The 13,353-nt window shown below is 32.0% G+C and overlaps 2 protein-coding genes and 1 non-coding gene across 3 annotated transcripts; all 3 read left to right on the top strand.

Moving 5' to 3' along the window:
• The first annotated feature begins 4,989 nt into the window (after positions 1-4,989).
• On the top strand, positions 4,990-5,069 carry TRNAL-CAG (transfer RNA leucine (anticodon CAG)). The gene has a single exon. It is a non-coding gene; the product is annotated as a tRNA-Leu (tRNA).
• Positions 5,070-7,494: 2,425 nt separating this feature from the next.
• On the top strand, positions 7,495-9,107 carry LOC140838158 (myb-related protein 306-like). Its single transcript, XM_073204259.1, has 3 exons — positions 7,495-7,914; positions 8,002-8,131; positions 8,220-9,107. Exons 1-3 carry the CDS (start codon positions 7,782-7,784, stop codon positions 8,872-8,874), a joined length of 918 nt encoding a protein of 305 aa, XP_073060360.1. The 5' UTR covers positions 7,495-7,781; the 3' UTR covers positions 8,875-9,107.
• A 2,605-nt stretch (positions 9,108-11,712) lies between these two features.
• LOC140837626 (mini zinc finger protein 3-like) lies at positions 11,713-12,323 on the top strand. The gene has a single exon (XM_073203739.1). It carries the CDS (start codon positions 11,963-11,965, stop codon positions 12,236-12,238), a length of 276 nt encoding a protein of 91 aa, XP_073059840.1. The 5' UTR covers positions 11,713-11,962; the 3' UTR covers positions 12,239-12,323.
• Positions 12,324-13,353: the final 1,030 nt, after the last annotated feature.

Raw genomic sequence — 13,353 nt, forward strand, 5'->3', positions numbered from 1 at the left:
TGAAATTGCATAAAAAAAAACTTCATCAAGCCAGGGCTTCGACTATCCTAATTTTGTTTATTTGGTTGGTTTTAGATTGACAAGTGGAATCATATATAATTGCCGAAATCACTATCATGGGCTAAAAAGTTAGAGTTTGTATCTGGAATTTCTATTCGTTTGTTTTCCAGGGGAGCCTTCTCTTGGTCAGAAAAGTGCCTTTACCTACGTCAGATGAAACGTAACTGGTTGTATTGACGATGAGTCCATTGCTGCAGCGTCTGGCGCAATACTTGATGTTAAACAACTCGAGACGATTGGAAACCATTTCTTAGAGGATCTTCTCTAAATGGGTTCATTGCACTGTGCAATCTCGTTTGCTCTGTTCAAATGACTCAAGCTACTTCTTGTTGAAATTGTCCATTGTGTGTGCCCAAAATCTTTTTTATATTTTTATAGATATGATAGGATATTGTTAAATATTGACACTCATATTATAAATAAATAAAATTAACATTTTAGATTCAAAATAAAAGGACCGACAAAGATTGACTAATAATAGAACCATCGTGTTATCTAACAAAATTTAAAAAACTTTGTCAATACAAATATGGGAGCAAAAAATACTGAAACAATTCAAATAAAGATGAAAATTGAGCAAATAGAAATATTAGTTTAGCAAGACCGTGACATTACCGTTGAATTCGTATTTTCATAATATAAGATAATGATGATATTATATATGATTCAAGACCAAGATTAGATTATAAATTTTGAAGATAATTTGTAATTTTAGACAAAATATGAATTTCATAACGAATATACTCTTAGTAGTTTAAGTTGAAGAAATCGATTAGATTTCACATCTCAACCCACAATTCTCAAATACTATTCAATTCTCAAGAAATAACATATATATTAATCATAATTGCGGAAGCGTACCGGAATCCATGAGTTTGCAGTCGATTTTCGGTGATGATCTTCAATCTTGCAGTTTTCTTCCAAAAAACAAAGAGTTCTGTTGATGGGAAACAGAACGATACGTTGTTCTGCAAAATTGGGACCATAACCCATTTTATAATTAAAACAAACTTCACTATTTCTAATTTGGTCCCTCAACAAATCAGAAATATCATATATGGTATCCACACTTAAATATCATGACATTTAAGTCCTCAAGTCAATTATTATTCCAAATTAGACCACATAAGTTTATGACTTATTTAATTGATGATATATAAACATTTATAATTACATTTATGGCCCCAAAATTCTAACAATCTCCCACTGGACCATATGTGTAAACTTATAAATGTATTAAACTTAACGAGCTCAAAACTTTTGTCATCACAACAATAAGACTTCTTAAACAATCTCGTCCATTAATTATATCGACATAGGATCAATGCAGTCTTTGTTGTATCTATCACAACTGAACCATCAATGGTCACACATATCAATACAATCAAATGACATAGATCAATCATGAATGTGTGGCATGAAAATTACATGCAAGGTGATCTATTCATGTCAATTTTCAACTGGTCCTTCTTTACCAAAGTGAGATCAAAACCTTAATTTCAGTTAGACAAAGTGTAAAGTAAACAATCAACTTTATTTCTGATCAGAAAATATCCAAATACATAAGTTTGAACAATATAACCAAACATAAAAAGTATAGTACAAACTCCCACTAGATCTAGACTTCATGAAACTGAATAACACCCATATGAGTGGTGTGCTCATGGAAAACATTGGGTGGCAAACCCTTAGTAAAAGGATCTGCTATCATGGAGTTTGTGCCTATGTGTTCAATCAAAATCTGTCCACTTTGTACTCTTTCTTTCACAACAAGGAACTTGATGTCGATGTGCTTCGATTTTGTCGAGCTCCTATTATTGTTGGAATACAATACAGCTGATCTATTGTCACAAAACAATTTCAATGGTCTTTCAACCTCTTCTAGAATACGCAGCCCAGTGACAAAATTCTTCAACCATATTGCATGATTAGATGCCTCGTAACATGCTATAAATTCAGCCGCCATGGTGGAAGAAGCTGTTAGTGCTTGTTTGGCACTTCTCCAAGAGATAGCTCCGCCAGCCAATAGAAATACATAGCCTGAAGTGGATCTCATGCTATCTTGGCATCCCGCGAAATCGGAGTCCGAATATCCCATGATCTCAAGATTATTCGACCTCTTATATGTGAGCATGTAATCACAAGTTCTCTTTAGATATCTCATTACTCTTTTGGCTGATTTCCAATGATCCATTCCTGGGTTGCTTAAATATCTGCCCAACACTCCAACAATGTACGCAATATCTGGACGCGTACAAACTTGAGCATACATAAGACTTCCTACAGCCGAAGCATAGGGAATCTTTTGCATTTCTTGAATCTCGAGGCTTCCTTTAGGGCATTGTTTAAGACTAAACTTGTCTCCTTTAGCGACCGGGGTATTACCTGGCTTACAATCTTGCATGCCAAATCTTTTAAGTACCTTATCGATATAGCTCTTTTGCGATAATCCAAGAATACCTTGAGACCGATCTCGATGTATTTGGATTCCTAGTACAAAGGAGGCGTTACCAAGATCTTTCATTTCAAAATGTCTAGAGAGAAATTTCTTGGTATCGTTCAACATGCCTATATCGTTTGTGGCAAGCAAAATGTCATCGACATATAAAACCAGGAATATATGTTTACTCCCACTGAATTTATGATACACACAATCATCTACTACGTTTACCTCAAAACCAAATGAGATAATTATTTGATGAAACTTGTGGTACCATTGACGAGAAGCTTGCTTTAACCCATAGATGGACTTCTTAAGTTTGCAAACCATATTCTTTGGATTTCCCAATACAAAGTGTTCTGGTTGCACCATATAGATTGTTTCCTCAATGTCACCATTGAGAAAAGCTGTCTTGACATCCATCTGATGAAGTTCCATATCAAAGTGTGCAACAAGTGCCATGATTGTCCTAAAAGAGTCCTTCGATGAAACTGGAGAGAAGGTCACTTTAAAGTCAATCCCATACTTTTGAGTATAGCCTTTAGCTACAAGACGTGCTTTGTACCTTTCCACATTACCTTTTGAACCCCGTTTGGTTTTGAAGATCCACTTACAAACATAAAAATAATAACATAATTAACATGCTCATCTCAAAGAAATTAAAATAAATGGCAAATCCCATCTCAAGATACCTAGTGCAATATCAATATTAAAATCTTTGGACAATAATATTATATGCAAGTGGTACTCTTGTTGCAATAATCAAACATTAACAATATTGTATGACAAACAAGAAACCTATCTTTGGATAGATTTATTATTTTCACAAAAATAAACAACTAAAACCTTATAATTGTTACATGTTTATTATCACAAGCAAATGAATCATTTTGTCAAGTATAAATCTTCCTTTGGGTCGATTAACACTCATATAAATATACTCATTTGCACTTTAAAAAAAAAAAACTTAAAAATATATCTTAATACTTCAAATAAAAATTAAATTACAATTATAGTAAATCACTTTGGTGACATATAATTGAAACCTAATTTATTTGAAAAAATTAAATATCAAAGAACCATGATATTCAACCGAACAAAAGTTTAATCAAATACCATGAAATATTACACAAATAATTAAGCAATATATTTTAAACCATTTGTGATAAATAAGGGCGGTTATCACAAAACCGTAATCAGAAAATTTGGAATTGAAGTCAAACAATCAAACCAATGATTTTCCAACCGACACACCGATTCAATTTCATTTTGAAGGAAAACAAAATTTTTTATCACAAAATCGTGTCAATAACCGATTTAATTTCACAAGAATTTTTTTATTTATTTTTGTTCCACCGAAACCCATTAATCATGATAAGATCTTTAATGCAAAAATTTAGAACATGAAATACTCTTAACGAAATGGATTGATTGGACCGAAAAATCAAAACTCATGAAATTGTGGGAACAAAACAATATTGATTGGACCGAAAACTCAAAAAATTTAAATCATGAAATTGGGGAAACAAAACAGGTTATCATTTCCAATATATATATATATATACCAGAGGAGTACCGATTCGAACATAACATTTGGAAGAAAAACAAAAAACCAATTTTGTTATCACTAATCATGCCATTAACCGATAATCATGAATATATCCAGAAGTTTGAATAAATTTCAACCATACTTGTCATTCGACCGACGACGCAGAAATTCAATTTCGAAAACAAAAAAAATGAACATTCCCGAATTCGTAAAAATTAATCGAACTATTTCTTAAGAATTTGAAATAGATGGCTCTGATACCAATTGAAGAAATCGATTAGATTTCACATCTCAACCCACAATTCTCAAATACTATTCAATTCTCAAGAAATAACATATATATTAATCATAATTGCGGAAGCGTACCGGAATCCATGAGTTTGCAGTCGATTTTCGGTGATGATCTTCAATCTTGCAGTTTTCTTCCAAAAAACAAAGAGTTCTGTTGATGGGAAACAGAACGATACGTTGTTCTGCAAAATTGGGACCATAACCCATTTTATAATTAAAACAAACTTCACTATTTCTAATTTGGTCCCTCAACAAATCAGAAATATCATATATGGTATCCACACTTAAATATCATGACATTTAAGTCCTCAAGTCAATTATTATTCCAAATTAGACCACATAAGTTTATGACTTATTTAATTGATGATATATAAACATTTATAATTACATTTATGGCCCCAAAATTCTAACATAAGTTTAATAAAATCTTTTTGCAAAGCTGTTTAATTAAATCTATGGACATGTTTACAGCCATGTGATCCTCAATCAAGTGTTATCAATGAACTTATTACCAACCTAAGTGGTTTCGCAAATAAATAAAAATAATTTAAATAGTTCACATGCTCTATTTCATTTTAATTACGGCTTTTCTTTCCAATTGAACAATTATGTTTATTTATATAAATATAATAAATCATTGACAGCGTCTGTCAAGATGGCCGAGCGGTCTAAGGCGCCAGTTTCAGGTACTGGTCCGAAAGGGCGTGGGTTCAAATCCCACTCTTGACAAACTAAATTTTATTTTTAATTTTTAACGCAATTTCTATATCCTTTACAAATTATATAATAATTAAGCACAAACACGTAAAATTAAAAGCAAGCATCTTGGCACATCCAAAAGTTTTCAGATCATGTGCCCTACGCTATCACAGACAAGCCACATGAAGGTAATAAATAATGTCACACAAAATCTTGACAAATTATATATATATATATATATATATATATATATATATATATATATATATATATATATGGTTATGGTCATGGGGTGCGGAACTTTCGTCATTGCCAAATTACACAACATTTCTCAAACCAGTTTAGTTGATTGGCCTTAAATTTTCTACAAGAACATAACAGCAGTAACAACCAAATTCAGACGCAGTGAATCTCACGATAACATGATATTAACTAGTACAATGAGCAGATACCCCTTGAATTCTCCTGCCCGCCCTCTTCTTAGTGCTCTGGTAAACCAATCATATCCTTGCTTTAATTTAATTTAGCCTTTTCAAGAAATTTACAGGATCATATTCTATATCCATCCATACTATAATACTTCTCTACTGTACGTATTATCAAGACTGGAGGTCCAAAGTAATTAACTTTACTATTTTGATTGTCAACTTTTTAAATACATAAAATACACCTACTGTAACAAAATAATTGCACATTAAAAAAATAACCAAAATATCAACATTTTTAAAATACTAAAGTGTAAGTTAATAATTTACATATTAATTGATTTTGTTATATCACAGAGAAACGATTATGTAGATATACTATAAAAATGGATTGCTAAGGTTTTATATTTAATATTTATATATAAATGGATTGTATTTATTTCTTGAAGTTAATAATGCGACAATCATCTTTAATTATCGCAACTACCCAATGCGGCGGTGCCTTAATTAAAAGCAATGAAACTTAATATTCCTTAAAAACCTTTTTAGGGCTAGCATTAATCTAACAATGAGCATTTATGAAGAATTAATTTATGAATTATTGCGTGAAAGGATGATAATTAATTCATTAACTAATTAATCAATAAAAATTAGGTCCCCGCCTGCATAATATCTCATTTATTCGACCCACATGCAAAAGAAGGAAATTAAATCACTCGATAGTTCTTAATTAATTATCAATACTTTTAGTTTTTGGCATTTGAATAAATAAATCTTTTTTAAAAATAATTAAATTAATTTTCTTAGTAACCATATATATACATATTTAAATAGTATATAGATTTTCCATTGGATTTGGACTTGAGAAGATGATGCACGAATAACAAAGTAAAATATTGGGAAGGAAAGAAGACGTGACTTGTTGAAAATAGAGTTGGGAGTAATGAATATTTATATCTCATGCATTTACTATAAAGTACTTGACTATTGAGCGATATAAAATCATATATATGCATACACATACATATACCAAAATATAAAGACAAAAATTTGTGTGAGACGATCTTACGGGTCGTATTTTATGAGACAGATCTTTTATTTGGGTCATCCAGTGAAAAAATATTACTTTTTATTTTGAATATCGATAGGGTTGACTAGTCTCACAGATAAAGATTCGTGATACCGTCTCACAAGAGGCCTACTCAAATATAATTATTATTTTTTTTCTGTTTTTCGAACTAATAGAACAATCCAATTTTGATCGATAATTGAATCCAATTTATACTAAATTACATTAAGCAAACCATATTTAGAATAAACAGGACTAATAATCTCTAAAATATGGAAAGCCATCGACTAAAACTAAACAATAAGAAAAAAATCCCATCAAATTTGTTTTATCTGAATTATTCTGTTTTTGATGAAATTTGACTACACTGAACTTAGTTACCAAACTAATATGTTTTGATTAGTCAATTTAGCTCAAACAAAATGTTACGCAATGTGATCATTGAATGAACATATAAATTATTTAACAAACAAAATTAACTACGAATAATTAATTTCTTTGGTGTCTCATACTAAATTTTCAAATTTTGATTTTGGTAAATTAATTTTTAATTGTTGACTATTTTACTCAAATTGTTGACGTGATATAAAACAAGTGAGCAATATCCGATGTCACGTTAATAACCGAAATAATTAATTACCGCTTTAAATTACTGATATGCAGTAAAAAAAACAATTTAATTTATCATACATAAATTGCGCGTGTCCATCATGGGTTAACTATTTTAATAATATAAATATAATATAATATAAATATGATATGAGATGATAGAATGTACTCTGTTGCATAGAATTAGGGCAGAAGAAAAGGTCAAACTGAATTAGGGTTTTCAATAATTAGTGATCCACATTGAATGCGACGCGGTTTTGGTAACACATCAGAAACAGAAGACGCCATAGATAATAGATGCACAGCTGACTTTAGATCATGCATTCAGTTAATGCATTAATTTGCTGTCAACTTTTGACTCTTTGAGAGTCCATCTGTTAGGTCAGCGTTGTCATGGAGTTATATTAGATTAGAGAAGAAAACCGTCTTTCTTTTCTATATATGCGGATGAGAGACATCCTTTGCCCATTAGACCATTGTCTCCTCTTTTCATTTCCAAACAAGAAATATACTAGAAATTAGGAGAGAATTAGATCTGGAGAGATATATAAGCTAGAACTACTCTTCTCCACACTTAGCCTCAAAAGTTAAGTGGAAACGTATCCGATCCAGTCCAGAAACATTAACTAAACAAGGGAAATGGGCAGGCCTCCTTGCTGTGAAAAAATGGGAATGAAAAAAGGACCATGGACTCCGGAAGAAGATATACTTTTGGTTTCTTATGTTCAAGAACACGGTGCTGGTAACTGGAAGTCTGTTCCTACACGCACAGGTTACTTGCCAATTTGATCTCTTACTTGGGGATTTCAATTATGAATGTCTAGTTTCCTGGTTGATTGTTTCTTGATTTGATTAACAGGTCTAATGAGGTGTAGTAAGAGTTGCAGACTGAGATGGACAAATTATCTCCGGCCTGGAATTAAAAGAGGCAGCTTCACTGATCAGGAAGAAAAGATGATCATCCAGCTTCAAGATCTTCTTGGGAACAAGTAATTATAAGCTACGATAAGTTGAATGAAAACAAGTTTACACTGATTAATTACTTATGTCTGAATCTGGGATTTGTTTGAAATCCAGGTGGGCTGCCATAGCTTCATATCTACCAGAAAGAACAGACAATGATGTAAAGAACTATTGGAACACCCATTTAAAGAAGAAGCTTAAAAAGCTTGAAATGGGCTCTGATGGATTTTCATCAAACTCGCACTCTATTTCCAGAGGGCAATGGGAGAGAAGGCTCCAAGCTGATATAAACACAGCCAAACAAGCCCTTAAAGATGCATTGTCCTTCGAAAAACCGGGTCATTTTGGCGGTCAGTCGACTCTAGAAGATGAATCAGTTGCTTATGCTAAACCGGTGCTGCAAGCATATTCTTACGCGTCCAGCACAGAGAACATAGCGAGATTGCTTAAAGGGTGGGTGAAAAACAAGCCGAAATCTGAAGATTCCAAGTGCTCGATTAGTACTCAAGATTCATCGAACAATGCTGTGACCGCAGAGTCAACTTCCACCACGAACTTGTCCGAATCATTTGAATCACTTTTTGGTACATTTGAGTCTTTTGAATCTTCTACATCTAAGTTTTCGAGATCCGCTTCTCCAGAAAATAGTTTCGTTCATGGTGAAAAGAAACTCGACGACTCCACTGGATTGGCCCCGTTATCGGTGCTGGAGAATTGGCTGCTGGATGATCAAGGGAAAGATTATTTGACTAACTTCTCATTTGAATGAAAATTCAGATTTGTTTTAAGATTTGATTATAATTGTTGTTCCAGGAAAATGCCAAAATCATAGCTAGATTTTGTGTGTTTCTATTGAACATTCTTATTCTAGGCCCTAACTATGGATTTTTTCTTCTTCAGCTTTTTTGTCTTATTGATGTATGGTTCGAAAGTGTTGATCGATGTCTGATTTTCATCTTCTAGTTGAGTTTTTGATTGACAACGTAATATTATTGGATTCAATATTTGTGAAATATTCCATTCTTGTTCATTAGCAATTCCGCACTTGAATTAATGAGGTTGGTTACAATATCACACTAATTTTAGTTTCAAATTAACTACTTAGAACTGGGTGGATAAATTTTCTCTGTCCGTTTATTGTTTTCATACTCATTGAACTGTATATTTCAAAAAGAAAAGATAAGAAATTAAACCTATATGATTGACTATTGTGATTTTTTTAAAAAAAATGGTAGGAATGTATGGGGTTTTGAAATATACAGATGATGGTCTTAAATGCTGACATGTGAAGTGCTAGAATCTTTTAGGCTGTAAAGGCGAGAATTAATAAAAACATTATTTTCTATAATTTACAAAAATGGTTTAATGATTAATGCTTGATCGATTGAAGCTCTGAAGGCCAAAATTCAACAAACGTGGAATTTATCAACCAACTATATAGTCGTCGTACGTATTTTGGGGGATATATATATATATATATATATATATATATATATATATAGACACACACACACACACACACGAAATTTGATTCCTTTGAAAAATTGTATGCAAATTGATTGAGAAATTTTACTGTAGTCATAAATACCATTCTCAGAGGTCCATTCTTTGTCGAACCCGGTTTGGAAATTGAGTAGATGAAAATAAAAATAAAAAATGAGTTCATTGGATCACATGGTTTGGACCCTACGCCTATATTTGAAAATTGAATCAATCGCAATCCAAATCTTGTGACGACGCAACGCACAATATATATCAACAAAGACACGGCCATGTGCGCAACTATACCAAACGCTTCCCTCTCAAATATTAATGTGCATTTAATTTATTTGACAATAAATAAAAACTCAATATATATGACATTTTAATCAATTCTAAATTAAATTAGCAATATTATGCTGTTCTTCCTTCATTTGATACCAACGCAACAGCAAAATCTAGTTTAAGGAGAGAGGATTATCCAAGATCATATATATACAACTCACATGTATTTTATCCAACCAATGTAGGACAAGTAACAAAATTAATACATTTTAATTTCAGGTAATATTTTTTTCTTAAATATTATTAATATAAATATTGAAAATAATTTTATGATTAATTAATGTTTAATTTTTTTATTTTGTATTTGAAAAAATATAAAAATAATAAATTTGACGGGTCGATGGGTCTAACTCGGATTGGACCCACCGGGTTCACGGGGCGGGTCCAATGTTTGGATGGTTGGGCTCGGGTTTGGACAAACATGCCTCGAACCCAACCCGTGGTCATCCTTATGTGACGTCAATGTGATCCCTAGCTATATGACGTTGACATAGGCACGGTAACGTTTGCACTTTAAATGAAAAATGCCACAATAATTTTTTAATTATAAAGATTAAATAAATTAAATTTATTTTAAATGAGAAAGGTTGAGAAATATTTGGTGTCTGTGTGAATTGTCACATTAATAAATTTTGAATATTATCCTGCATGGAAAATTTCGGGGCAATAATATTGGAATTACAAAAAAGCTTAGTGAAGACATGAAGAGAGCGTAAGTTATATATATATTTTATCACTTGAGAAATAATCAATAGATAAAGTAAATTAGTGTTCTACAATATTTATCATAATACATTATTAGATATGATTTTATTATAGGATCGGGGTTTTTTTTTTTTTTTTACCAAAAGCTATAACAACTCAAACAACACATTGTCGATCGGTCTGACTTCTAGTTGAGACAAAATATATTATCTTATACGTTATAATTTGCTAACCAGTCATAGCTTTTTTTAAAAAAATTAACTATAAATATAATAGTAAAAAAGTATATCTTACAAATTAATCAGTATTGATCTGTTAGGCAGTACCAAGACCCTTAATTTCTCCTGTGATAAATTATGTAACTGAAACGTAAAACGAAAAGATTAACTTAATAGATAAAAAAAAAATTAAACGTTCAGAATATTATTTGTTTCAACTTTAATCAAAACCACGGCCATATTTATTTATAGGACCAAAAAAATCAAATTATATATATGACAAAAACTTGTGTGAGACGGTCTCATGGGTCGTATTTGTGAGACGGATATCTTATTTGGGTCACCCATGAAAAAGTATTACTTTTCATGCTAAGAGTATTATTTTTTATTGTGAATATCGGTAGAGTTGACCCGTATCACGGATTATGATCCGTGAGACGGTCTCACATGAGACTCACTCTATATATATTGAGAATTGAGAAGTGCACCATTAATTAAACCTAAAAAAGTGGTTGGGAATCAAATTAAGAGTAGGTCTCTTGTGAGACGGTCTTACGAATCTTTATCTTTGAGACGAGTCAACTCTACCGATATTCACAATAAAAACTAATACTCTTACCATAAAAGTAATATTTGTTCATGGATGAACCAAATAAGAGATTTGTCTCATAAAATACGATCCGTGAGACACAAGTATTTGCCTCAAATTAATTCAAATATTCTGAATCCACAATCACGTTTCGGTTAGTTGGCCCCCATTTCCTCTCAAAAAGCACTGTTTCTGTCATCCAGATTCAATATCGCCAAAATTCACCTTACTCGGCTTCGAGGTAATACCAACACGTACGTCGTCTAAAAAAGTAGTTGCATAATTTTTTTTTACAAAAAAACATAGATTTCATGATATTTTCAGCTTTATACAATGTGATTTTGTATTGATTGTATAAATTATAATTTCCGTAAGGGTTAGGGTTTGTCGTTTCATATTCAAAGGAAAGGAACTAGCTACTGCTAGCTAGCTAGCTTCCCGCTCAACTCAAAACTTCCATATTTCCCCAACTTGGAATCTGTTCTTCATTCCAGTCTTGCCTCAAAAGATTGCAAGCTAAGATGGAAAAATGCCAAATGGTTCCGAAGAGTGACGCAAACTCGTCATTTACAGCGACAAGTGTGAGATATGTTGAGTGCCAGAAAAATCAAGCGGCGGATGTGGGAGGATATGCCGTGGACGGTTGTGGAGAATTCATGGCTTCTGATGAGGAGGGAACTAATGGTGCACTTACTTGCGCCGCCTGTGGTTGTCACCGTAGCTTCCACCGGAGGGAGGTTGGATCGGAGGCGGTTTCAGAATATGCCACTTCTCATCCACGTATATCGAGTAACTGAACCGTCTTTCTACTGCTTATGTATGTGCATGAATTTCTTGAAATATATTTGTATATTCCTTTTAATATGTTTTCTCTTTTTTCTTATGAATAATCTTTCATGTTTTTGAGCTTGTTCAGTACTAGTTAATTGCATGGATAGGACATTACAAGCCAATCCGAATACGTACATTGAAAATTGGCAACTGTAACTAATTTCTAATTTAACCTAGCTAATTGTACGTCTTCGACTTTAATTGGCTCGCCTCTACCGATCGACGAAAAATTATAATTTTTTAATCATAATTAGTACAAATTATTTTGTAACACCATATATACGTACGTGCATGAGAGTTATATTGATACATATTAGGAGAAAGTCTCATGTGCGATGGACAATAACAAAATGCTCTCAGGTTAGGTATTAATACGGAGGGAGCAAACCTTTAGGTATCTGTTATTAAATTTGGTACTTGTCAAATCCATATATGACGTCAATAGTGCATTCTTTTTGGACAAGACAAACTAACAAAATATTATAGAAGCTGTATTTATATATCTATGTATAGGTTTGATGATATCATAGGAATGGAAAACCCCTGTCTGTGATGACCTTCACTTATTGAAAATTATATATTAATATATGTATACTGAAACAAAATCCAAACCCGATTAGCCAACGCTATAATTATAACGCAGAAGCCCACATGTTTTAGTGCAAATATGGGGCCGATTAATGTATATATGAATTTGGGCCGAGGGACACACATTCATGTTTATTTAAATTGACAAAATATGATGATTCTACAATCCGATTCTTATCAAATGATTTTCCTTCCATTCCTCTCCAAAAAAAAAATAATAATAATTACTTGTCAACTCACTGCGACTCAGATCCAATATATATTTTGTAATAAAACAAAGTTTCTATCATTAAGTTATTTAGGTTATCTCCAGCCTGGTACCGTACATTTTGCGGTGTTACATAAAAAATCATCTCTAACCCATATTCCCTACAATAGAATATTCACAATATTTTTTTATTTCAACATTTACAAATTTAATATTGATTACAAAAAAAAACATTATAAAATTTATTATTTACTTAAAATAAGATAACATAAGAAAAAGAAAAAG

The sequence above is a fragment of the Primulina eburnea genome, chromosome 8 (assembly GCF_022965805.1).
Source record: "Primulina eburnea isolate SZY01 chromosome 8, ASM2296580v1, whole genome shotgun sequence".
Lineage (NCBI taxonomy): Eukaryota > Viridiplantae > Streptophyta > Magnoliopsida > Lamiales > Gesneriaceae > Primulina > Primulina eburnea.

Excerpts from the sequence above, each read along its gene's own strand:
- LOC140838158 (XM_073204259.1), top strand. The coding sequence starts at position 7,782 with ATGGGCAGGCCTCCTTGCTGTGAAAAAATGGGAATGAAAAAAGGACCA. Across the intron at positions 7,915-8,001 it reads GTCTGTTCCTACACGCACAG|GTCTAATGAGGTGTAGTAAG; the intron begins GTTACTTGCCAA and ends TTTGATTAACAG. Across the intron at positions 8,132-8,219 it reads CAAGATCTTCTTGGGAACAA|GTGGGCTGCCATAGCTTCAT; the intron begins GTAATTATAAGC and ends TTTGAAATCCAG.
- LOC140837626 (XM_073203739.1), top strand. The coding sequence starts at position 11,963 with ATGGAAAAATGCCAAATGGTTCCGAAGAGTGACGCAAACTCGTCATTT.